Source organism: Myodes glareolus, chromosome 9 (assembly GCF_982192425.1).
Source record: "Myodes glareolus chromosome 9, mMyoGla1.1, whole genome shotgun sequence".
NCBI classification, from domain to species: Eukaryota; Metazoa; Chordata; class Mammalia; order Rodentia; family Cricetidae; genus Myodes; species Myodes glareolus.
The window spans coordinates 70000944-70025333 of NC_142034.1; the positions used below are offsets into that span (position 1 = coordinate 70000944).

General features: G+C 36.8%; 1 protein-coding gene across 10 annotated transcripts in view; it reads right to left on the reverse strand.

Moving 5' to 3' along the window:
• The window catches only part of Rapgef6 (Rap guanine nucleotide exchange factor 6), a 174003-nt gene that overhangs the window by 132742 nt on the left and 16871 nt on the right, over positions 1-24390 (reverse strand). For 8 of the 10 annotated variants that reach the window (XM_085694951.2, XM_085694952.2, XM_085694947.2 and 5 more), the window contains exons 2-4: positions 15505-15575; positions 13340-13396; positions 2743-2826 (exon numbers count right to left, since the gene is read on the reverse strand). In XM_085694951.2, the coding sequence (XP_085551077.2) occupies positions 2743-2826; positions 13340-13396; positions 15505-15575 (212 nt within the window). Of the gene's footprint in view, positions 1-2742; positions 2827-13339; positions 13397-15504; positions 15576-24390 lie in introns of those variants that run through there. The other 2 variants (XM_085694950.2, XM_085694949.2) reach the window with 2 other exon arrangements.

Consider the following 24390-nt stretch of genomic DNA (forward strand, 5'->3'; position numbering starts at 1 on the left):
TGTTATTTAAATTCCTTCAATTTTTAAAATCAAGATTTTATCAGTCTTAACACACAACAGGAGATAAAGGAACTCTCTGTGTACTTTATAGTATGATCATGTCAAAATACAACTAAAAACAAAACAAAACCAAAACAACAACAACAAAAAAGCAAGACAATCAAGAACACTTTGCAATATGGTTCTTCTCTCACTATGGTAAATCACCCAGAGCAGTTTCAGCTGAAGGCAGAAATTCTGAATGACTAGTAAAAGGATGAGAACAACACCTATGACCAGTTATAGAAACAAAGACTCCAGTAACGTTTTATAGGTTATTATGCTTATACTTGTACAAGCTATTTTCTCCCCTGTTCTCTTTCTCATATTTATTTTATATACAAAATATTATGAGTGAACCTTATAAGCTTTAGTCAATAAAATATTCAGATGGAATATATAGTTGATATAGTTAGAAATGATTAATAGAACTATGCACCTCTTTATTTGGGTTAGAATTTAAAACAATACATTAGTAAAGGATTGCTGTATTTTATTAAGCAAAAAGTTGTTTTGTTGTTGAATAGAAATCTTTTAGGTTTGTTTTTAACTTGGGATCTTGGGGTGGGATGAATTTTTTTTTTAATTCTTAATATTAGAGGGTTCATATTCTTTTAGTATCAATTTTCAGAGCCAACTGCAACTACAGCAAAACAAGTCAAAATTTATGTGATGATTATTTTATGCCAATTGTTACTTACACACTTTTCTTTCCATTAATTCTTTTTTTTCTTACTTTTTTTAAATTTTTTTGAGGCAGAGTTTCTCTGTAACTTTAGCTTTGGAGTCTGTCCTGGAACTAGCTCTTGTAGACCAGGCTGGCTTTGAACTCAGAGATCTGCCTGCCTCTGCCTCCTGAGGGCTGGGATTAAAGGCGTGCACCACCACCACCAAACCTAATTCCTTAATCTTAACAAGTATTCAATAACCTTTAACAATTTCTTCATGCAAAAATTAAAAATCTGCTACCTATATTCTTTAATGTAAAGATTAAACAAACTACTATAACTAATCATGCTTGCTGTGTTTTTGGTAGCTATATCTAACATAACTTTATTTTGTAAAAGCTTACATACTCCTAAGAGTTATTTTCAAAACTCAAACTTCACTGCCTAGTTATTGGCTACAGTTTTTACAACAAATTTGTGACTATCTAAGAACCACAAGGAGACTGAAGAACTACTCAAAAGAAAATACTAACCCTAAAAACAACCACAAGCAGTGGTTTCAGAACTAACTCAATGCAAATTCAGTATTTTGAGTTTCACAAACAAAAGGAAGGGAATAGCAGAATAGCCAAGAATCAACAAATTTTCCTTGTAAAAAGGTTTTTGTTTTGTTTTGGTTTGGTTTTTTTGAGACAGGGATTCTCTGTGTAACAGCTCTAGTTGTCCTGGACCTAGCTCTTGTAGACCAGGCTGGCCTTGAACTCCACCTGCCTCTGCCTCCTGAGTGCTGTGATTAAAGGCATCACCACCACCACTACCCGGCTTCTTTGTAAAAAGTTAACATGTTTTATTCTACTCGTGAAAAAGAACAGATTTCATTTAACCGATGGTCAACAATGTAAAGTTTTAGAATTCAAGCAAGATATGACTTTCAAAATGGCATATAAACTGAGACATCCTGTGCCCTGATAGTTAAGTTTAATATATTTAACATTACTGAACTAATTTAGCTACAATCTCATGTCCCATTTTAAAAGTTTTTTTGGGGCAATGAAATGGCTCAGTAGGTAAAGGTGCTTATTGCCAAGTGGAAGACATAAATTTCATCCCTGGAAACCATGTGATAGAAGGAGAGAACCAACTCTTTCAAGTTGCCCTCCAATTTCCCCACACAAGCAAAATGGCATAGCATGAGTGTAGCACATAGACTACACAGAGTGTAACGCACATACACTGAAGAGACTTGTTGAAAGGAAGAGGTTGAGTGGGAAGGGAACAGAATCAAAATACAAGTAAATTGTGAAACAACACATTTTAAAGAAATATATAAAAAACAAAAAGTAAACCAGAGGTGGTGGGGCACACCTTCAATCCTAGCACTCAGGAAGCAGAGGTAGGCAGACTTCTGTGAGTTTGAGGACTGCTAGTGCTACACAGTGAAACCCTTTCTCGAAAAACAAAACAAAACAAAAAAGTAATTGTGAAAATTGTTAAATACTACTTTAGTTAGCCAGGAACTATTCTATCATTTAGACTTAACTAGTCTATTTCACACACCCAGTCTATCAAACCGCTTCTACTATTATACCCATTTCAGAGTAAACTTAGAGGTTAAGTAATCTGCTAAAGAATCACTAGGCAGAAATAAGAATTTCAGCAATCTGACTCTTACAGTATGAGCTCTTACAGACTTCTGAGAGCTTTGAGCAGAAGAACTTGCTAAACTCAGGATTATTATTATCTTTGTCTTACAGAAAACTACAATTTGTTCTAAGTCATAGAAACTGTTTAAGGTTCAAACACAAAGAAGTGAAAATTATATCGTCAGAATTATAAGTATTAAACGCCTGCCAAAAATGTCCAATGGTAACAACAGAAAAATATACTTTTATATAAAACAAGAGTTATAGCATTAACTTTGCCTAGTTAGATGAAGTCGACTATGCACTGTGGCTTAGGCTAGAGTACAAGTTCAAGGATACATAATTAAGACCCAGTAACAAAACAAAACCACACAGTATCTATGGAAACTTACCTGCAAGGAGGAAGGACCATAGAGTCTTTTACAAGTACAGATCCAGAAAGCAGGATATACCAACATCTGGCAATAGTTTCTGAACTGTTTAAATATATAAGAAAAAGAGTAAAGAAAAAAATGTGTATCTAAGTATGGATTCAGTATGAATACAAAGCCTAGAATACTTCTAGTAATGCTGCAAATCATTAAAAATTAAGGAACAATATTGAAGAATCTGCATGTTGCCGAAGATTTTACATTAAAATATGTTCACATGGGAGAAAAGCAATTAATTCTCAAGACACACACAGAATGGGAAAAAAAACTTCATATGACTAGTAAGCAATACACAATGAGTACACATTAAATACATTTTTAAAAAATTCTCAGAAATTAACCCAACTTAAGAGGTTCATGAAAATATTGCCTAATCATTGTTTAATGATACTGAAAATCAAAACCAGTTCTCTAAAATACAGTACTATACTGCAAAGGGCAAAACAGCATTCTATCTTGCAGTTCCACAATTTTATCATTCCTACCTCTACATAACACAATTTGAGGAGTGCATTTTACTTTATCATTCATCTATTATCTAATTGTCCTCTTATTTGTCTATGATGAGCAGTCATACAATCATTACAAAGTACAGTCATACAGGACATACATATACATTTGGATAGCATAGTAGAGCACACACATCATAAAGAAACCACAAATACTTATAAAAGGTAGGACAGAAAACATCCAGCATGAGTAGATGGGGTTAAGCTGAAGAATGAGATCAACACTGTTAACATTATTAGGCACAGGTGGAAAGAGTTGATCAAAAGTATGTAGTTAGCAGTATTTAAGATATGTGGGAAGGAGCTGGGTGGTGGTGGTGCAAGCCTTTAATCTTAGCACTTGGGAGGTGGATCTCTGTGAGTTTGAGTCTAGCCTGGTCAACAGAGTGAGTTCCAAGATAGGCTCCAAAGCTACACAAGAAACCCTGTCTGGAAAAATCAAAAAAGAGGGAAGGTAAAAGGAGGGATATTGTACCCAGGGAGTATTTATCAATCAATGCAAGTTTTTAGACAACTTATTTTAGAACTATTCCACTGAAAGTTAGACGTCATATTCTTCTGTATAAATGTGGCTTCCCAGAAGATTTAGGGAAGACTGAAGGTGGTATCGTGTTCAGAGTCAACTTGTGGGAAGCAAATACTATCATTGCAGACAAAGACAATCTATTTACAAGTACTTACACCCGCAGACAATTTAAAATTTCAAATAATGTCATAGCCAAAACTTCAAGTCAAGTAGAGCTTTATTGAAAAGTAATTCCAATTTGAAACCACTAAAGGAGTTAGGGATTTAGCTCAGTAATAGAGCAATTGTCTAGCATGTTTGAGGCCCAAGGTTCCATTTCCAGCATTCTAGAGAATGTGAGGATAAGATGGGGTGGGGGAGGAGAGGGAGAGATTGGGAGAGAGGGAGAGAGGGGAGACAAAAGGGAGGTGGGGAGGGAGGGATAGAGAGAATGAAAAAAAGGAAAATGAGAATATTCTTTTTTATACAATTCAACAACTTTTACTAAATGCTCTAGTATTTTTACATTTCTATTTAACACTCATTTCCTAGGAATTGTCAAAATATTATACTTGACACTAAAAATTTAAATACTGCAGAAACTCATTAAATCTCCATTGCCTTTAACAATCAAGATCAAGGATAAAAACAACCAAGTCTTCTGAACTTGTTAGACATCTGAAAGTTATTTTTCATTCTCAATGTTTTCTCTCGGGATCTCCTAGGTCACTGCCTCCTCTACAGACATTTACAAGGCAGACAACTTCTCTCACATGTTTCCTTTGCCTGTGGGTTCACATGGCTCAGTTATACCTATCGATATCAAACCATTCTTTTCTTTTCCTTATTAAAAATCCCCAGTTTTAAATTTTAGACCATCAGATCATACCAGTCAGTGTCCTCTGATGTAATCAGCTAGATGCTGAAGGTCAATCCTTCCATTCCTTGTAGGATGCTTGACTGCTACAAATCCTTTCGAACAATGATATCAGATTTTATACTGACACTGATATTCATTGCTTCTCAATTTCTTGATCTCTTTAAGGATTTTTATTTAATATCCCCTCGCCTTGTATTTGAGACAGGGTCTTGCTCTGTAAGTCCAAACTGGAACTTTCTATGTAGATCAGGATGGTCTCAAATTCACAGCAATCTTCCACACACACCCTACCACTGCTGAGATTTTTCATGTGAGACACCGTGCACAGACTATTAGTGATGTTATCTTCTACTTTAAATTAGTTTCCACAGTCATTTTCTGAAATTTTGCTTTAGCACAAACTATCATGTCTTCATTAATCTAGAGTTCAAGGTTCCAATGTCATCATCTCTTTCTTTGCAACTGTTTGTTGCCTTACTCATCATCGATTCCACAATGACCCCACCATCATCTTTTCTCCCTATCTTCTGTACCTACAATTCAACGGTACACTGCCATTTTCCTTCTTTTCAAGAATTCCCTCAACTCTTTACTCATTCATTTGTAGTGATCTGAGGCTCCCCCAAAATTCCTAAAAAGTAGAGTCAACCAAAATACAACTTCCACTAATTCCCATACAAGCCACTCAACAGTCTTTGCACCAAGGTGTCTACACTCTGCACACCACAATGCAGAGAACAAACCGCACATCTAAGTATACCATGAAAAGATGAGATAGGCAGGGCTTCCATTTTTCATGGAGCATCTGGCATTCAGTCAAAAATACTGATGAAAACAAAACTAAATAAACGAAAACAGAAAAAAAAACAAACCACTATATTTAGTAAATTCAAGAGAAAAAAAAAAAGACAAGGTAGAATACTTACCTAAGCACTGAAATCTATGAAAAAAGTTAAAACACTCACATCCCAGGAATTCAAACACTGGAGTTTTATTTAGGACTAGAAAGAGTAGAAAACAAGTATTTATAAACCAGGAAGTCAGTCAGTAGAAAATAACAAAGAAGGAAAAGGATGGAAAATGGTATAAAGATAAGACAAAAATGAAAGAAAGTAATGAAGAAAAAAATCAGCAAAGAAGCCAATCAGGAAAAAATACTGGCTAAGGATTTCTTAAAATTTATTGAAAACAGCAAGTCAAAGAATAAAGTTCTACAAATCCTTAACAACAACAACAAAATCTAAAAAATAAAAAAAAACACATCACATTTAAGGACACTAGACACAACTGCTGAGGGGAAAATTTATCAGAAGTTGTATGAGAAAGTAATGTCCCTCACAAAACAACAGCAGTAATAACTGACTCTTTAACATAAATGTACGGAACATGATAAATCAATTTTTAAGAAGTACTAGAGAGGAAAAAAGACTGCATACATTTCAAAACAACAACAACAAAAAACCTTCCAGTTTATAATTATATATGCAGCAAAAAGTCTTTCCTTTAAAAACAAGGCGAAACAACACTACAGTAGAGAATTAAAAATCAGCAAATAACTGAAGAATATACGTATGTGCAGGTTGAAAGATGGTATTTCTAAAGATGTCAATTCTCTCTGATTTAATGCTATCCTAACACAAAGGCCACATCTGTCCTACAGGTTTTTATGTATGTAAAAGCTGAAGGGTTGATTCTCCAATGTATACAGAAAAGTGAAACCAGCATTAATAGTTGCTAAGTTATCCAGACATCAAAAAACCATATTTATAAATTTGTAAATTATAAAACTACATGTCCTCTAAAGTTCAAATTTTTGAAAGCTTTGGTTTTATAATTTACAGTCCTAAACTTTTTGGAAGGAAACTAGTAGTAGCATGAGATAATGATACTATTTTTTAGAAGTATAATGTATAAAAATGTCAAGATGGGAAAATTACTAAAATCATTACCATTAATAGTTTCCAAATGACTGATACAAAATGCCACAAGAATCACATCAAGGAGAAATAATCCATTAAAAGTACTTTAGTCAGGTAAGGTGGCAAACACCTTTAAACCCAGCACTCTGGAGATAGAGGCAGGTTGCTAACCAGATACTGTGTAGAGAGTTCCAGGACAGTTAGGGTTACACAGAGAGATCCTGTTTGAAAAAAACCAAACATCATCAACAACAAAAAACATACTTTAATCACAACATTCAGGAGGCAGAGGTTGATGACTGCTGTGAATTTGAGGTCAGGCTGGTCTACAAAGTACATGCCAAGCTAGCCACTGATACACAGTGAGACCCTGTCTCAACACCCCATCCTCCAAAACCCCCAAAGTAAAAACAAAATCAAACAATAGTTTTCAATTAAATAAAATATTTAAAATTCACTGGCAAGTCTCAGATTCTTGCTGTAACTAATGTAGAAGAAACTTGAACAGTTTTGATATTACACTAAAGAAAAATACCCAGATTATTTAAAATGCTGCTAAAATACTCATTTCTAACTTTCTCAATATCAAGTCAGATTTCCTTCACTAAAATACTCACAACAGACTGAATAAAAAACAAAAAACCTACCTACTGTCAACCAGATGTAAGTCTAAAATGATACTCTTGTTTTATAACTGTTTTACTATAACAAATATAGTTGTGTTACACAGAACGAGTATTTTAAAAATACGATCAAATCAAGAAAAATAAAAATCTATTACATTTTGCAACAATGACTAAAATCCTTTTCATTATGGGCTAAACAAGCTTATTTTGGGAAACAAAGCTCGGAAGGTTTTATAGAAAACCAGACAATCTTGAAACAGAGATATTTGTAAATTTTTTTAAACACAAATTTAAAAAAGAAAAGCATTGGGCTGGAGAGATGGCTCAGTGGTTAAGAGCATTGCCCGCTCTTCCAAAGGTACTGAGTTCAATTCCTGCAACCACATGGTGGCTCACAACCGTCTGTAATGAGGTCTGGTGCCCTCTTCTGGCCTGCAGACATACACAGAGACAGAATATTGTATACATAATAAATAAATATTAAAAAAAAAGAAAAGCATTAATCATGGCTGTTAAGATGGCTCAGGTGTTAAGAGCACATATTGCTCTTGCAGAGGATCTATGTTGGGCAGCTCATAACCACTTATAAATCCAGCTACAAGAGATCTGACCCCTTTGGCATCTGTATATACTCTTTAAAAGATTTGGAAAAGACAAAAGTCATAGCGGGAAAAGTATTTGCAGTAAGCACATCCATCAAGGAGTTTGATTAAAAATCCACACAAAACTTCCAAGTCAATATAAATTAAGGAACTGCAATAGAAAAATGGTCAAGAATGTAAGATTTAATTAGAAACTAGTCAAACAACCTGAAAACATGAGAATTATTCACTATCACCATCAGTAAACAGGACATTGTATAATAAAATCATGATGAGATAACAAAGTGATGAGCACAACAGCTAAAACTGAAACAAACATGCAAAATGGGCTACACAGGTTGTTAAAGATGGGTACCCAGACTAGGCATGTGATGTGGGATTCCCCTCTGTATGCTGTGAATACCACTGGTTAATCAAGAACCTGGCTTGGCCTGATAGGGTAGAACAGAGCTAGGTGGGAAAAACTAAATTGAATGCTGGGAGAAAAAAGGGTGAAGTTCAGAGAAACCATGGAGCTGCCAGAGACAGACATGTTGAAACCTTGCCGGTAGGCCACAAACCTCATAGTAAAATATAAAATAATAGAGATGGGTTAATTCTAGATGTAAGAGCTAGCTAGCAATAATTTAATTAATACAGTTTCTGTGTGATTATTTCAAGGTTGAGCAGCCAGGAACCAACAAGCAGCCTTCCATTCAACAGTGGTGCACACTTTAGTTCCAGGAAGTGGGTGGCAGAAGACGACCAAGGTTACAAAGAGAAACCCTGTCTCAAAAAAAAAAAAAAAACAATAACAACAACAACAAAAAGCAACAAAGATGGGTTACTGTAGGTACCAAGGTCTTTTTCACTTCTTTGTGACCTCTGCTCCCTGGAGATTCTGCACTAGCACTGGCTTGAGGGGATAGTTTAGGAAGAACCTAGCTCTCTTTGTTATGGTGATTCCACCTGTATTCAAGGTTCTAGCAGTGGGCTCCACACACCTGGCCCCTCCCAGCTGATTCTGTCTGAGGCTCCAGGGCCTTTAATCTCCTTCTCCTGCTCCTGATGGGAGGAGGCCTTGCCCTTTTGATCCCCTTTGCCCACTGGTATAAATACCCGACTTGAGTTTAATAAAGTGGCCATTTACTCTTGGTAAGTGAGCAAGGTCTCTTTTATATGTGTCTGTTTTAAACCCTCAGGACATTCGTCCATTCTTGTGGGCCCGAGTTCGGGAAGGCGCGCTCCTGGATCGGGTGTGGGTATCCACAGAAGAGGCAGGGTCCTACAGGTTACTGGGACTTACTACACAGCTCATGGTCACCATCACTGGCACAACTATAGTGGGAAGCTGGGTGACACTCCTAATATTTATATGCAAAATTCTAGTAATTCTATTCCTTGGAAGATGTTTAAGTTGAATTAGTACAATCGGTGTCAGCAAATCTCCACAGAGAGCTTATTTTTCACTTTAACAACAGTAAAAATCTGGCTGTTACAGTAGAACATAACAGTCAAACTACCTACAGCAGTAAAAGAGAACAAAGGGGGAATATTAAAGAATCCTGGAATGACACCTGCTACATAACAACCTGATTCAAAGATGCTTATTATAAGTAAGAGGTTGAAAAATGTAAAATTAATTGATGAAATCACAATTATAATTACCATTCCAAAGCAGCACTAACTAAAGCTTTTTAAAAAGTCAGTCTTGGACATCTTTTTAGATAAGTACCATATACCAAAGTTGAACCAAGAACAGGTAAACAAACTAAATAGACCTGTTAGTCGTGAAGAATTAGAAGCTGTTATCAAAACAGCTTCTAATTTTTAATTAGAAAAAAATTTCTAATTTAGAAATTCTATTTTAGAATTATCAAAAATCTCCCTACCAAAAAAAGCCCAGGACCAGATGGTTTCAATGCAGAATTCTACCAGAACTTCCAGGGAGAGCTAATACCTATACTCCTTAATGTATTCCACAATATAGAAACAGAAGAGTCATTGCCAAACTCCTTTTATGAAGCTACAGTTACCCTGATACCAAAACCACACAAAGACACAACCAAGAAAGAGAATTACAGGCCAATCTCACTCATGAACATCGACGTGAAAATTCTCAATAAAATACTGGCAAACCGAATCCAAGAACACATTAGAAAAATTATCCATTATAATCAAGTAGGCTTCATCCCAGAAATGCAGGGCTGGTTCAACATACGCAAATCTATCAACGTAATCCATCATATAAATAAACTGAAAGAAAAAAAAACCATATGATCATTTCACTGGATGCTGAAAAAGCATTTGACAAGATTCAACACCCATTTATGATAAAGGTGTTGGAGAGACTGGGGATACAAGGATCATACCTAAATATAATAAAAGCAATATACAGCAAGCCGACAGCTAACATCAAATTGAATGGAGAGAAACTCAAAGCCTTTCCACTAAAATCAGGAACACGACAAGGCTGTCCACTCTCTCCATACCTCTTCAATATAGTGCTTGAAGTTCTAGCAATAGCAATAAGACAACATAAGGAGATCAAGGGGATTCGAATTGGAAAGGATGAAGTTAAACTTTCGTTATTTGTTGACGATATGATAGTGTACATAAGCGACCCTAAAAACTCTTACCAAAGAACTCCTACAGCTGATAAACACCTTTAGTAATGTGGCAGGATACAAGATCAACTCCAAAAAAACAGTTGCCCTCCTATACACAAAGGATAAAGAAGCGGAGAGGGAAATCAGAGAAACATCACCTTTCACGATAGCCACAAATAGTATAAAATATCTTGGGGTTACTCTAATCAAGGAAGTGAAAGACCTATTTGACAAGAACTTTAAGTCTTTGAAGAAAGAAATTGAGGAGGATACCAGAAAATGGAAAGACCTCCCCTGCTCTTGGATTGGGAGATTCAACATAGTAAAAATGGCAATTCTACCAAAAGCAATCTATAGATTCAATGCAATCCCCATCAAAATCCCATCAAACTTCTTCACAGACATTGGGAGAACAATAATCAAGTTTATATGGTAAAACAAAAAACCCAGGATAGCCAAAACAATCTTATATAATAAAGGAACTTCTGGAGGCATTACCATCCCTGACTTTAAACTCTATTACAGAGCTACAGTATTGAAAACAGCTTGGTATTGGCATAAGAACAGAGAAGTCGACCTATGGAATCGAATAGAAGACCCGGATATTAACCCACAAACCTATGAACACCTAATTTTCAACAAGGGAGCTAAAGGTATACAATGGAAGAAGGAAAGCATCTTTAACAAATGGTGCTGGCATAACTGGATGTCAACCTGTAGAAGAATGAAAGTAGATCTATCACCATGCACAAAACTCAAGTCCAAATGGATTAAAGACATCAACATTAATCTGTCCACTTTGAACCTGATAGAAGAGAAAGTGGGAAGTAGTCTACAAGATATAGGCACAGGAGGCCACTTCCTAAGTAGAACCCCAGTAGCACAGACAATAAGAGAAACAATGAATAAATGGGACCTGCTGAAACTGAGAAGCTTCTGTAAAGCAAAGGACACTGTCAGTAAGACAAAAAGGCTACCTTCGGACTGGGAGAAGATCTTCACCAACCCCTCATCAGACAAAGGTCTGATCTCCAAAATATACAAAGAACTCAAGAAACTAGGCACTAAATCTCTAATTAACCCAATTAAAAAATGGGGTACTGAACTGAATAGAGAATTCACAACAGATGAACTTCGAATGGCCAGAAGACACTTAAGGACATGCTCAACCTCCTTAGCGATCAGGGAAATGCAAATCAAAACCACTTTGAGATACCATCTTACACCTGTCAGAATAGCTAAACTCAAAAACACCAATGATAGCCTATGCTGGAGAGGATGTGGAGTGAGGGGAACACTCATCCATTGTTGGTGGGAAGGCAATCTTGTACAGCTGCTGTGGAAATCAGTGTGGCGGTTTCTCAGGAAACTGGGAGTCAACCTCCCTCAGGACCCAGCAATTCCACTCTTGGGAATATACCCAAGAGATGCCCTATCATACTACAAAAGTATTTGTTCAACTATGTTCATAGCTGCACTATTTGTAATAGCCAGAACATGGAAACAACCTAGGTGCCCCTCAATAGAAGAATGGTTAAAAAAGGTGTGGAACATATACACATTAGAGTTCTACTCAGCGGTAAAAAACAATGACATCTTGAATTTCACATGTGAATGGATGGAAATAGAAAACGCTTTACTGAGTGAGGTAACCCAGACCCAAAAAGAGGAATATGGTATGTACTCACTCATAAGTGGATTCTAGCCATAGTTAAAGGTCTGTGAGTCTATAATTTGTGATCCTAGAGAAGCTAAATAAGAAGGTGAACCTGAAGAAAATCATATAGTTATCCTCCTGGATATTAGAACTAGGTAAGAGTGCCAGGCAAACTCGGGTGCATGGGGGGTGGGGAGATGGAAGTAGGGGAAGATGGTTAGGGAGAGGGGAGAGGGGGAGGATTGGGGATGGCTTGGGGGAATGGGAGGGGGAGGGAGGAAGGATGGTTCTGGGAGCAGGTAAGTTTATATCTCAACTAAGGGAGCCCTTTTAGGGTTTGCAAGAGACTTGATTCTGGAGGGGTTCCCAGGCCCAAGGAGAGGTCCCCAGATTGTACTCTGGGCAGCAGAGGAGAGGGTGCCTGAACTGGCCTTGGCCCATAACCATACTGACGAATATTTTGCATGTCACCACAGAACCTTCATATGGCGATGGATGGAGATAGAGACAGAGACACATATTGGAACACTGGACTTAACTCCCTAGGTCCAAATGAGAAGCAGAGGGAGGGAGATTGTGAGCAAGGAAAGCAAAATCAGAGGGGGCCTTCATCCAACGATGGATAGAGATAGAGACGGAGACCCACATTGGAGCACTGCAAGTCAGGACTGCGAAGGGTGCGTTCACCCACTGATACAAGGGCACTGATCGAATGAGAGCTCACCAAGGCCAGCTGGACTGGGACTGAACGAGCATTTGATCAAACCGGATTCTCTGAATGTGGCTGACATGGGGGCTGACTGAGCCCCCAAGGTCCAAATGAAGACTGAGAAGCCATTGACAATGGCACTGGGTCTTGTTGCGTCTGCATGGACTGGCTTTTTGGGATCCTGGCCTGTTTGGATGCTCACCTTCCTGGACCCGGAGGGAGGGGAGAGGAACTTGGATTCCCCACAGGACAGGAAACCCTGACTGCTCTTGGGAATGGTGAGGGAGGAGAATAGGGAGTGGGGGGAGCGGGAGGGTATTGGGAGGAGGGGAGGAAGTGGAAAGAGTGTTTTCGGATACTTGAATAAAAAAAAAAGAAAGAAAAGAAAAATAAAGTCAGTCTTTTTGGTTGCAGTTATATATATTTCTAATATTTGATGTACTAGACCAGTTTCTGTATTTTGTATGTATTATACTTCAGTTTATGATTACCAAATGAATTTTAATGTGAAAAGTCAAGATTTAAACATGTCATTAATCTGAGGTATGCATAAAAATACTTACCAAAAAAGCAATTGATTGCCATTGTATCTCTCATAGCGTGCTCTTGCAGACATTAACCTAATAAAAAGGGTAAAAAGTTTCAAAAATGTCATATCAATAGAAAATTATTAGATATATAATGAAATTTTTACTAAACTTGGAAATATATGTAATATGGTAACATTTTTTATAAAATAGATAATAATATTTTGCTTTTCTTTTGATTTTTAAAATGTAACATAAGTCAGTCACAGTGGCGTATGCCTGTAACTCTAACCCTTCAGGCATAGGTTTATGAAGATAGGCACAAATTTGATGGTCACAAGAGCAATATATTAAGATTTTATATCCACAAATCCAGGAAAGTAAAACAAAACTACAAAACCAATTTTAAAAAAAGCAAGAGATATCAAGTGGCAAGGTTTAATATTTTTATATATATTATAAAGTCTTTCAATCCATACTAAATAATTTTACTATGAGAAAATACACATTTAAATGATTCGTTCTCACATCTTGTGAAGGACAGTTACTGTTAACAACATATATATACAAACAAAAGGATCTGTTAAGTATATAGATTTTTTTTACATTTTAAAAGAATCTTTAAAATAAAATAAATACATATTAATATGACTTGCAATTTTCAGTTATTTAATTCTTCCTGATTTACTCACAAATACTAACACCTTAAATTATATAGCAAACAGAATGAGTAAAAAAATAAATGATACTGTAACAACCTAGTTCATCATCAGAACCTTGGACACTGAGGAAAAGCAGCTAGCTACACGGGTCATGGAAAAAAAGATTGAATCAAAACATACAAAATCACAATTAGTGCTTTCTAGCACTAGGTGTCTAGAATATAACCACATGATTCAGATACAGATATGTCCGACCCTTCTACCACCACCACCCCCCCCCCCCCCCCCCCCCGCCGTCGCTGAGAAAGTTTAGTTTCTGTGTCCTGGAACTCACTATAGATCAGGCTGGCCTTGAACTCAGAGATCTGCCTGTCTCTGCTTCCCAAGTGCTAGGATTAAAGTTGTGCATCACCACCACCTGGCAAGGTCTGACTATTTTAATGAGAAAGCAGAGGTTCATAAAGTATATTGGTCTTGGCTGTGGAACTCATGCCAGGCTAACATACTGTGCCTATTTTAAGCATCTGGCACAACTAATAAGAGAATCCTCAGAAAGAAAATAGGAGCTCTGAGTGCTGTTCTGTGCTCGTTCGTATATGTCAACCTGATACAAACCAAGACATAATCAGGAAGAGGGAATCAAATTGAGGATTTGCCTCTATCAGACTGGACTGTATGCAAGTCTATGAGGCATCATCTTCTTGATTTAATGACTGATGTGGAAAGGTCCAGATTGCTGTGGTTGGTACCTTTGTGGGCAAGTGGCCCTGGGTTATATGAAAAAGCAAACTGAGCAAGCCCTGGGAAAAAGCAGTGAGCAGTGTTCTTCCATGGCCTCTGCTTCAGGTCCTGCCATGGCTTCCCTCAATTATGGACCATGATGTGAAATTGCAAGGCAAATAAACCCTTTTCTTCCCAAGTTGCTTCTGGCTATGGTACTTATCACAGCAACAGAAAGAAAACTAGGACAATCCCAAAAATTGGCATATACTGAAAGCATAGTTGTTTGCGTTACTTATTCTCACGTAACTTCCAAGCACTATAACAAAGACAAAGCTATCACTCCATTTTATTAAGAAAAAAATTGCAGCTTATATGATGAAGACTTAAAATATCATGACTCAGAAAAATTAAGATAAGGAACATAATTTTTGTGCCTACACCTACAAAAATTTCTAAGTCATCTGGTTCCTGGAGACTACTTTATTCTATCTCTCTTTTTACTCTGCACCAGAAACCAATGGCCTCTTTCTTGTCTTGGTCCTATCACAGAAGCCTATATTCAAAACCTACTTACTATGAGTAATCATCTAAATAAAAGCAGCTACCAGGTGACTTCACATGACCATGTTGTACTATATCACAGTACTTATCATTTCTACAAAGGATACAGTTTTTATAATGCTTTCAAATTCTAGGCATTAGAGATCTAAGCAGTTCAGATACCTAAAAAAGGATGAGTGTAAAAGAAGCTTTACAAGTATCTGATGAATAAATGAGTATACAGCACAGATCAGTAAACCAGTTACACTGACTTACCTAAGCTGATGCTCCCTGAGGTTTGATAGTATTTCCATTCCATGGAGGTAAGAATAAATAGTATTTAAGTCCTGTGGAAAAGAAAAGTTTTTAGATCACTTTTCAAATATATATTCTAAAACATGACCCCCATCTATCTCTTTTTAAGCAACCATTTAAGACAGAGCTCTGCTAATTATTCAAGAGCCAGAAAAGCCTCTGAATTACAATTTTTTTTTTAAAGATAAGGAGGAAGCCGGGTGGTGGTGGCCTGCACCTTTAATCCCAACACTCAGGAGGTAGAGGCAGGTAGATCTCTGTGAGTTCAAGGCCAGCCTGGTCTCCAAAGGGAGTTTAAGGGCAGCCACACACACAGAAACAAGAAAGAGAAGGGGAGGGGGAGGGAACGGAAGGGGAGGGGTGGGGAGAGAAGGGGAGAGGAAAAGAGAAACAACAAGGAGCTCCCTCCAGGAACTCCTACACAAGCATGGCATCTACTCAAACAATAGAAAGTCAAGAACTCATTACTTCTTATCTAAGTATTTTAACTCATTTTTTCATTTCTAAACAGATATGACCTTTTTTAGAATCCATATAGTATCTACCGATTGGATACTAAACATAATATTTGAAATATTATTACACAGCCTACTTCATCTTACTTAGTTTTCAATTTCCTCCAGAATAGCCTCAGTGTTTGTAGTTTAAAAATCTTTAGGCATTCCATCTAACACCGCTGAAAAATCTGGTTTTCCTCTTTTTTTTTCTTTTTAAAACTTATTTTATTTTTAATTATGTGTATAAGGTGGTAGTGAGGGGTGTGTTCATGTGATTTCAGGTGCCTACAGAATCTAGAGAAACATGATTCCTCTGGAGCTGGAGTAGTGGTTATGAGCTGCCCACAGTAGGTTCTGGGAATTCAACTTGGATCCTACCCAAGAACAGTCAACAGTCTTAAACCACTGAGACACCTCTCTCCAGCTCCATGGTTTGTCAAAAGACATCATTTTCTAAAGACTCTAAAGAGACTCAGTGTTGTAATACAATACTAAGCAAAAACATATTTAATGAACAATACTACTGATTATTCTGAAAGCAGCAGGTGATCTTTCTTTAGCCCTTTGATTAACTTATTATAAAACAAAAATACCAGAATGGTAAACTATAATCTTAACTATGAGCCTTGGCATACAAAAATGAGAACGTTACAGCAGTCCACATCCCACAACAGAAATGTATGCTTTGTGGCACATGTTATTTAAGATTATGGGTATATGGAATAATAAAAAGCAGACAAATTTAAATTCTCTATATAACATATATCTCTTATTATCTTGTAAGGAATGTCTTCTATTAGCACAGATCACTTTCAATATTGCTATACTGTGATATGTAACTTGCTAAATACCAATTAGTAAAGGAAGAAAAATAAACCTAGACAATTTAGGACAACATGGGACACTAAAAAAATGAACAACAACCCCGAATCCAAAGATCATAATTCCCAACTAACTATGGAGAGGTGAACAAACATATAAATCCTGATAAATCTGTATAAAAGTGACAAGTGAAAAAGATTTTTAAGTTTAGTATAAAAGGGATAGGTAGATTAAAAGAGCAAACTATTGTCAAGTAAAAAAGTTCTACAAAGATTTGGAAGATAGCAGATACAGCAAATTAAATTCCAATAAAGCTACAAAGATATTTCTCATCCCATATTCTCTCCTGCAATAGACTACCAACTTCCATCAAGAACTGGAGTCTATGTCTTCTTCCCACTGATTTGGATGAGTTTTATGATTTATTACAACCAGTAGAGTGGGACAGGAACAAGGTTACCTAACTTCAAATATACAAGGACAATAAGATTAAGAAGCCTACCGATGTTATTAAAAATTCCATACTTGCTTCAGATTGGGGAAGTTCATATTGGTAGCACCAAGGTACCAGATATGCCAACTGAATGGAACTAAGATAATGATACCAGTTCAAAGCTCTGTTATGACCAAAGAACTAACCTGACTCAAATAAAATCTGCTGAATGGAGATAATACAGTCTTGGCAACAACCTAACTCACAATGGATCCACCAAACCCACAGACCCACCTAATAACGTTTATTCTTTGTTCTTGAATTTGAGTTTATATACTTGGCAGTTAAAATAACTTCAAAAATGGCTCCATGAACTCAGTGGTAAGCTGTGGCACAAACAAGCTGAATGCAAACCTCTGAAACTGTCCAACCCCAGAAACAAAGGAGGAAACCAAAGACAAGATTTCTTCAGAAGGTGTGTGTGGGGGGAAGGGGGGTGAAGCAAGGGACTAATGACACCAGGTACACTTACATACCACAGAGTAATGGTCCTTATCTGTGGTGATATTTTGTTTGTGATGTAACAAATAGAGCTTGCCTGAAGATAAGAGTGCGGAGCTAACCACTAGTTAGCTATAGAAGCCAGGCAGTGGTGGCACATACCTTTAATGACAGCACTCAGGAGACAAAGGCAGACAGATCTCTGCAAGTTCAAAGTCATTCCGGACTACATAAAATTGATCCAGTCTAAAAGTGAAACAAAGCTAGGCAGAGGCGGCTCATACCTTTAATCCCAGCACTAGGGAAGTGGAGACAGGAATTCAAAGCATTCAATCTGAGGATTTGTAAAGACAGAATACCCAATTTGATCTCAGAGTTTTGTAGAGGTAAGTGGCTGACTGCTCTGCTTCTCTGATCTTTCTTTCAGGTTTGACCACCCCTAATATCTGACGCTGGGTTTTTATTACTAAGACCAATTAGAAATTGGGCTACACTTATACTGTATTCAAGTTGTATGGACCATTTTTAGCTCCCATTACAGCTGCAGTTTCAGACATACTATAGTTACTGGAGCTAGGTATCATCAATTGGTACTGAACTGGTTAATGAAGTCTTTTCTATTCTAATTGTAAGAAATAATTTGCTTTCACATGTGGAGTGATGTTAACTTATGGTTCTGCCATAGGACTAATTTAATGTTCCTACTGTGTCATATCATAGTCCAAAGACATCTAGATCTCCTAATTACATATACATTGCTATTCAGAACAAACAAAAAAAAATGAATCAGAGGTAGTCTGTACCTTGCAGTACTTGGTATGTAAATGACAGAAGGTGGGAAATAAACATTTCAATACTGAGCCTGCCATTTCAGCAAAGATTTTTGGGGTAGCCTGGGCACATGGCTGGAGAGATGGCTCAGAGTTTAAGAGCACTGCCTGCTCTTCCAAAGGTCCTGAGTTCAATTCTCAGCAACCACATGGTGGCTCACAACCATCTGTAATGAGATGTGGTGCCCTCTTCTGGCCTGCAGGCATACACGCAGACAGAATATTGTATACATAATAAATAAATAAATAAATAAATAAATAAATAAATAAATAAATAAATAAAAGGACATTCCGTTCAAAGAAAAAATTGTAGAAGACAGTAAGAGAGACTCAACCAATCACCCACCTAAAACTCCCAACAATAAAAACCAAGACATGAAAGACTTATATTTTCTATTATAGTTCCATTTATTTTGTAGGGGTTCTGGTACACAGGTGGTAGCCAGAGAACAACTTTTGGGAGTAGGATCTCTCCTTGCATCTTCTTTCCTGGGGACAAAGTAAGGTTTTCAAGCTTGGCTGCAAACACCTTTTATAGGTTAAGCATTACTAGCCCCATGAAAGGTTTTTCAGAAGAGAAAATGACATTAAGAAACAAAGGCATGTGACTCTTGAAACAGAAATATAAATATTTGGTGGTATATATGATTATTCAAACTATAGTGACTTGCAAAGAGTGTGTAAGTAGGGAGTAGAAAGCAGCTACAATTTACAAAGCAAGGAGATGGGGAAGCTATACTGAAAGTGGGTTCCAGAAACCTACAAAAAATATCTCTTAGTTCTTGAAGACACAGTGATTACAACATGCAAATATATAAACATGTAAGAAAGAACAACAATAAAAAACAAAAACCCCAAGAGAGCAGCAGATGGTGGTATAGTGCACATCACTGTAATGACAACGTTCAAGAAGTAGAGGTTGCAGAATACCAAGTTTGAAAAATCAGAAGTTCAAGGTCATTCTTGGCTATATGGGGAGCTCAAGGTTAGCATGGGCTATAGGAGATATTGTCTAAAAATGGGAGAAAAAAAAAACAAAAGAGACAAAAAATTTTTTCGGGTAAGTAATAACCAAACTAAAAGAGGATATCAAGTCGAGAAAGTTCATTCCATAAGGAAACATCTGTATTTCTGAGTGTAACTCTACAGGTTTGGAGATTCTGATTCCAAAGGGCCATACTTTTGTAGAGAAAAGGGAAAAGTACAAGACTCTCACCAAAGGACTGATATGGGAAGTCTTTCTGTCTATGTGTTGCTTTTATTGTTAATGAATAAAGAGCAGATTAGAACAGAGTTAGGTGGGGAAAACTAAACTGAATGCTGGGAGAAAGGTGGTGGAGTCAAGAGACACCATGTAGCTGCCAGAGGGGAAAGATGCAAGCTGTTAGCCAGAACCTTGCCGGTAGACAATGAGTCTCACGATACAATATAAAATAATAAAAATGAGTTAATTTAAGAGATAAGAGTGAGCTAGAAATATGCATGAGCTAATAGGCCAAGCAGTATTATAATTAATACAGTTTCTGTGTGATTATTTTGTTTCTAGGCATCTGGAAACAAAGAAGTGGCCTCTTACAACAAACTGGCGCTCCAACATGTGCTAGTAAATACACATAAAACGTGAGAGGGCTTGGAAATAAATTCTAGACACTAAAAAACAAAGTTTAGCTGCATTTCTTTTTTGGATGATTTTTGCTGGCTGGCTGCATGCTACAGCTTCCTTAAGAGAGGTCTTCCTGATTCAGCTGTAGCAGAAAAAAAGAAAAAGAAAAAGAGCTCAGTTTTGGAATAGTGGCTTCCGGGGCCATGCTGCCAGCACAAACTCTGGCTCTTTCAGGAAACCAAGCATTTAAATAGGTTTTGTGAGCAACGTGTTAAAAATCGCTTAATGGCACAACACAGACCTGCTGCATACTTGGAACTAGGGTGGTGTGTGTGGCTTGTAGAGGCAGTGAACATGACTCTACCATGTTGGACTGGGCAGAGCCAGAAGGCAAAGCAGCCTAGTCCTAGCCAGGCCACGACTTAGCATTTTAAGAAGTGGTTAGCATTTTAAGAAGTGCTCCTGGACAGAAAAGGATTACAGATACACAACAGGACAGATTTAGGCATAGAACTCTAAATGAGTCACAGTATGTTTAAAAAAATGTATGTAGGCTTGGAAGAGAAAAGAAAAAAATTTAAGAGACAGTAAATATAGTATAAAAGAGTACAGACAGTCATAGATTAAAGAAATAAAGATAATAAAATAAATAATAAACTTGTAGAAAATAACAGAGTAAGAAAAATAAGCCACATAAAGATGGAATATACACAGAGAGTCTGGATTATTTATATTATTGTATTTTCCTTGAATTTGTTGACTGTGAAGGAGCTAAGTACAGAGAGACATTTCATTGTATGGGTTGGTAAGCTAAACCAACCTATATATTTTAAAGGTATCTTGATTTCAAAATTTGGGTCTAAGGATTGGTTGCTTTGGAAAAGAGGTTCTTCTTTTGTTTCCAAGAAGATGGGAACCTGTGAATTAATTTCAGACTAATGCAGTTTGATGGACCAAGACCGCCCCCCCCCCCCCCCCCCCCCCGCCGAGAGGTTGCTGTGAACATCCCCCAAAACTACTTTGCCCAACAAAAAGCAGGAAGCGGTCTGGAGAGAACTATGCTCAAATTCCCAAATATTACTTATAATTTCTTTTATAAGAAATTTTATATTTCTTTATAATTTAAAGAGGGATATGCTATTGAGATGGATATGTTAAATTGGTATAGATATTGGTTTATTGATACAATTTTAAGATCAATTTTGTTATATATGTACATTTTTGTTCTTGATTAAGGTATTGTGTTTGTCCAGCTCATTTAAAAATGTAATGTATAATAGGTTAACAGATAATCATCTATAATAGTGAAACTTGTAGACATGTTAGGTTTTCTAGATATATAGAGATATATTTCAGTTAGAGAGGTATTCTTCAAATCTTTCAGACACCCTCAGAATATGGCATTTAAAATGTTTTAAGAACTTAATACTTCATGACAATGAGACACATCTGCTACTGGCAGCACCAATTACTTCAAGAGGATGATGGGCACTGAAGAGGTGGATTATGGAGTTTGTTAGCCATTTGGGCAAGAAACTGCTCTTGCTTGGATTGCTTGATGTTATGCTGTATGAACTGGACATGCAGGATCAAAAGAAAAATGACTGCTCAATTTCCCTAAAGGTGAGACAATCCTTCAGGGTTCCTGCTTCATGAAAGAGACTGCCAGATATTCTGCAGGACATAGAAAAAACTGACAGAACAAACTGTCAATATAGGCCTAACTGTCTTTGAAATTTCCTGCTTCATGGAAAAGTCTGTCAATACTATGGGCCTGTAGGCTGAAGACTAGATGACCCAACGATACTGAAGAACTTTGGGTAACTGTCTAGGCAGCAAGATGTCTCTGCCAATTTTAGAGTTTTGGAAGTTGCTTACAATGCACTTTATGTTAACTTAGTTAATATTATATCCATCCGGAGTCATTGATGGACTTGAAAAATAGTTATAACTATAGTTTTACTTAGCTATAATAAAAAATAAAGTAGATATAAATGTTGTGACTGTAATTCTTGTTTGGTACCTGTTTTGTTATATGTAATTTTACTCTGTTAAAATTAAAACCTTCCTTTTTATTTAAACAGAAAAGGGGAAAGGGTGTGGAAAGTCCTTCTGTTTATGTGTTGCTTTTATTGTTAATGAATGAAGAAACTGCTTTGGGCCTATAGCAGGTTAGAACAGAGTTAGGTGGGGAAAACTAAACTGAATGCTGGGAGAAAGGTGGTGGAGTCAAGAGACACCATGTAGCTGTCAGAGGGGAAAGATGCAAGCTGTCAGCCAGAACCTTGCCAGTAGGCCACAAGCCTAATGGTAAAATCTAAAATAATAGAATGGGTTAATTTAAGAGATAAGAGTGAACTAGAAATATACATAAGCTAATAGGCCAAGCAGTATTGTAATTAATACAGTTTCCGTGTGATTATTTCGGTTCTGGGCATCCGGGAACAAACAAGTGGCCTCTTATAACAAAGAAACAACAGGCAAGTGCAGCTGATGATTTGGAAGAATAAAAAGGTCTTTATCAACAGGGAGAAATAGAGTTGCTTTTATGTAGTATTTCATAGAATAGCTACTATTTATATAGTGTTTACATTTTTATTTATCAGTCATCTAAAGAAATTACAAATTATATGAGAGGGTATTATGTAGGTTACATGCAATACAACATTGTTTTATATAAGGGACTTGAAAATCTACAGATACAGTATTCATAACAGTCCTGGAATCAACCTTCTGAATTCAAAACCAGTCTATCCTATGTTATGAATATCAAGTCAGTCAGGGCTCTATGATAAGCTTATCCTAAAACAATCACTCAGGAGAGAAAAAAAAAAAGAAGCCAGATTTGAGTTTGAGTTCTGGTGCATGTAAATAACGGCCCTAGGAAATCCTAAACTAGCACCGTGAGCAATATTTAGGAGTTGGGGCGGGGGATGCATTTTCAGACCCTAACCCAGAATCTTAGGGACTAATATGCTTCCACAGAAGCCCTACAGGTGGTTCCATGTGTACTGTCTAGGAGACACTCGTGTATAGGCAGAAAACTATGTCACTCTAGATTAATTATCTGGTAACATAATAACTGGGAATGAACACAAGAACAGTATGCTTACTAAATACCAATCCTTCCAGTATACCAAACTTAAAGTAAAAAATACTAAGCCTTCACAAAAAGATAATTTTCAGAACATGTGGGTAGTGGTTCTTTTCTAAACAAATAAACAGGTAGAAAGGAGTTTCTTGGGGTTTTTGCTCCAGTTAACCATTATGAGACAAGCTTGAAGAAATATAAGGTTTCTTGCTATATGCAAAAGAAACAAACTAATCAAACAAACTCTATTTAGCTCCTCTAAAAGAGAAAATGAAAGAACACCAATAGAGACAGACTGAAAGTCTTGCAGAATTTTGTTTGCAGTCATAAATTCAAATGCTAGAAAGAGGATGCTAACCAATTACAGAGTGTACTTGAAAGCTATTTGATAGAGCCTGAAAGAAGCAGTGAAAATGACAGAAAACTAACCATCTGGGACATGACAACACCCAAATCACTAGAATCTGTTTCTGTAACCATATCAACAAGCACTGCAGAAATTATTCAGGGCATTAGAACAAAGACCAATTTAGGATTAGAAATAAAAGATTTCACCTACGTAAAAAAAGTTGAAGTCATACAGTTATCAACAAACCATTTACACAATGGTGGTCCCATTATGATGGAAATGAAAAATCCCTATTGCCTAGTGACCTTGTAGCTATAGCAATGTCATAGTGCAATATCACTCATGTGTCTGTGGTGATTCTTGAGTAAACAGAACTTCTGTCCTGCCAGCTGTATAGAAACACAGCAATAGTTCTATATAATAACCAGTACTTGATAATGTTAATAAATAAAACTGGTTTAGATTGTTCCACTGTACTTTTTATTGGTGTTGTGTATGCTAATGCACACACATTTGTACATACAGAGGCCAAAGGACAACCCTGAGTGTTGTTCCTTCACCACTGTCTATTTATTTACTTATTAACAGTGACATGGTCTCTCCTTCACTGATGTGAACTCACAAAGGTTGGCTGGCTGGCTAGTAACAAGAATCCTGCAAACACCATTACGCTTGACTTTCCACATAAATTCTGAGGATTAAACTCAGGTTCTCATTCTTG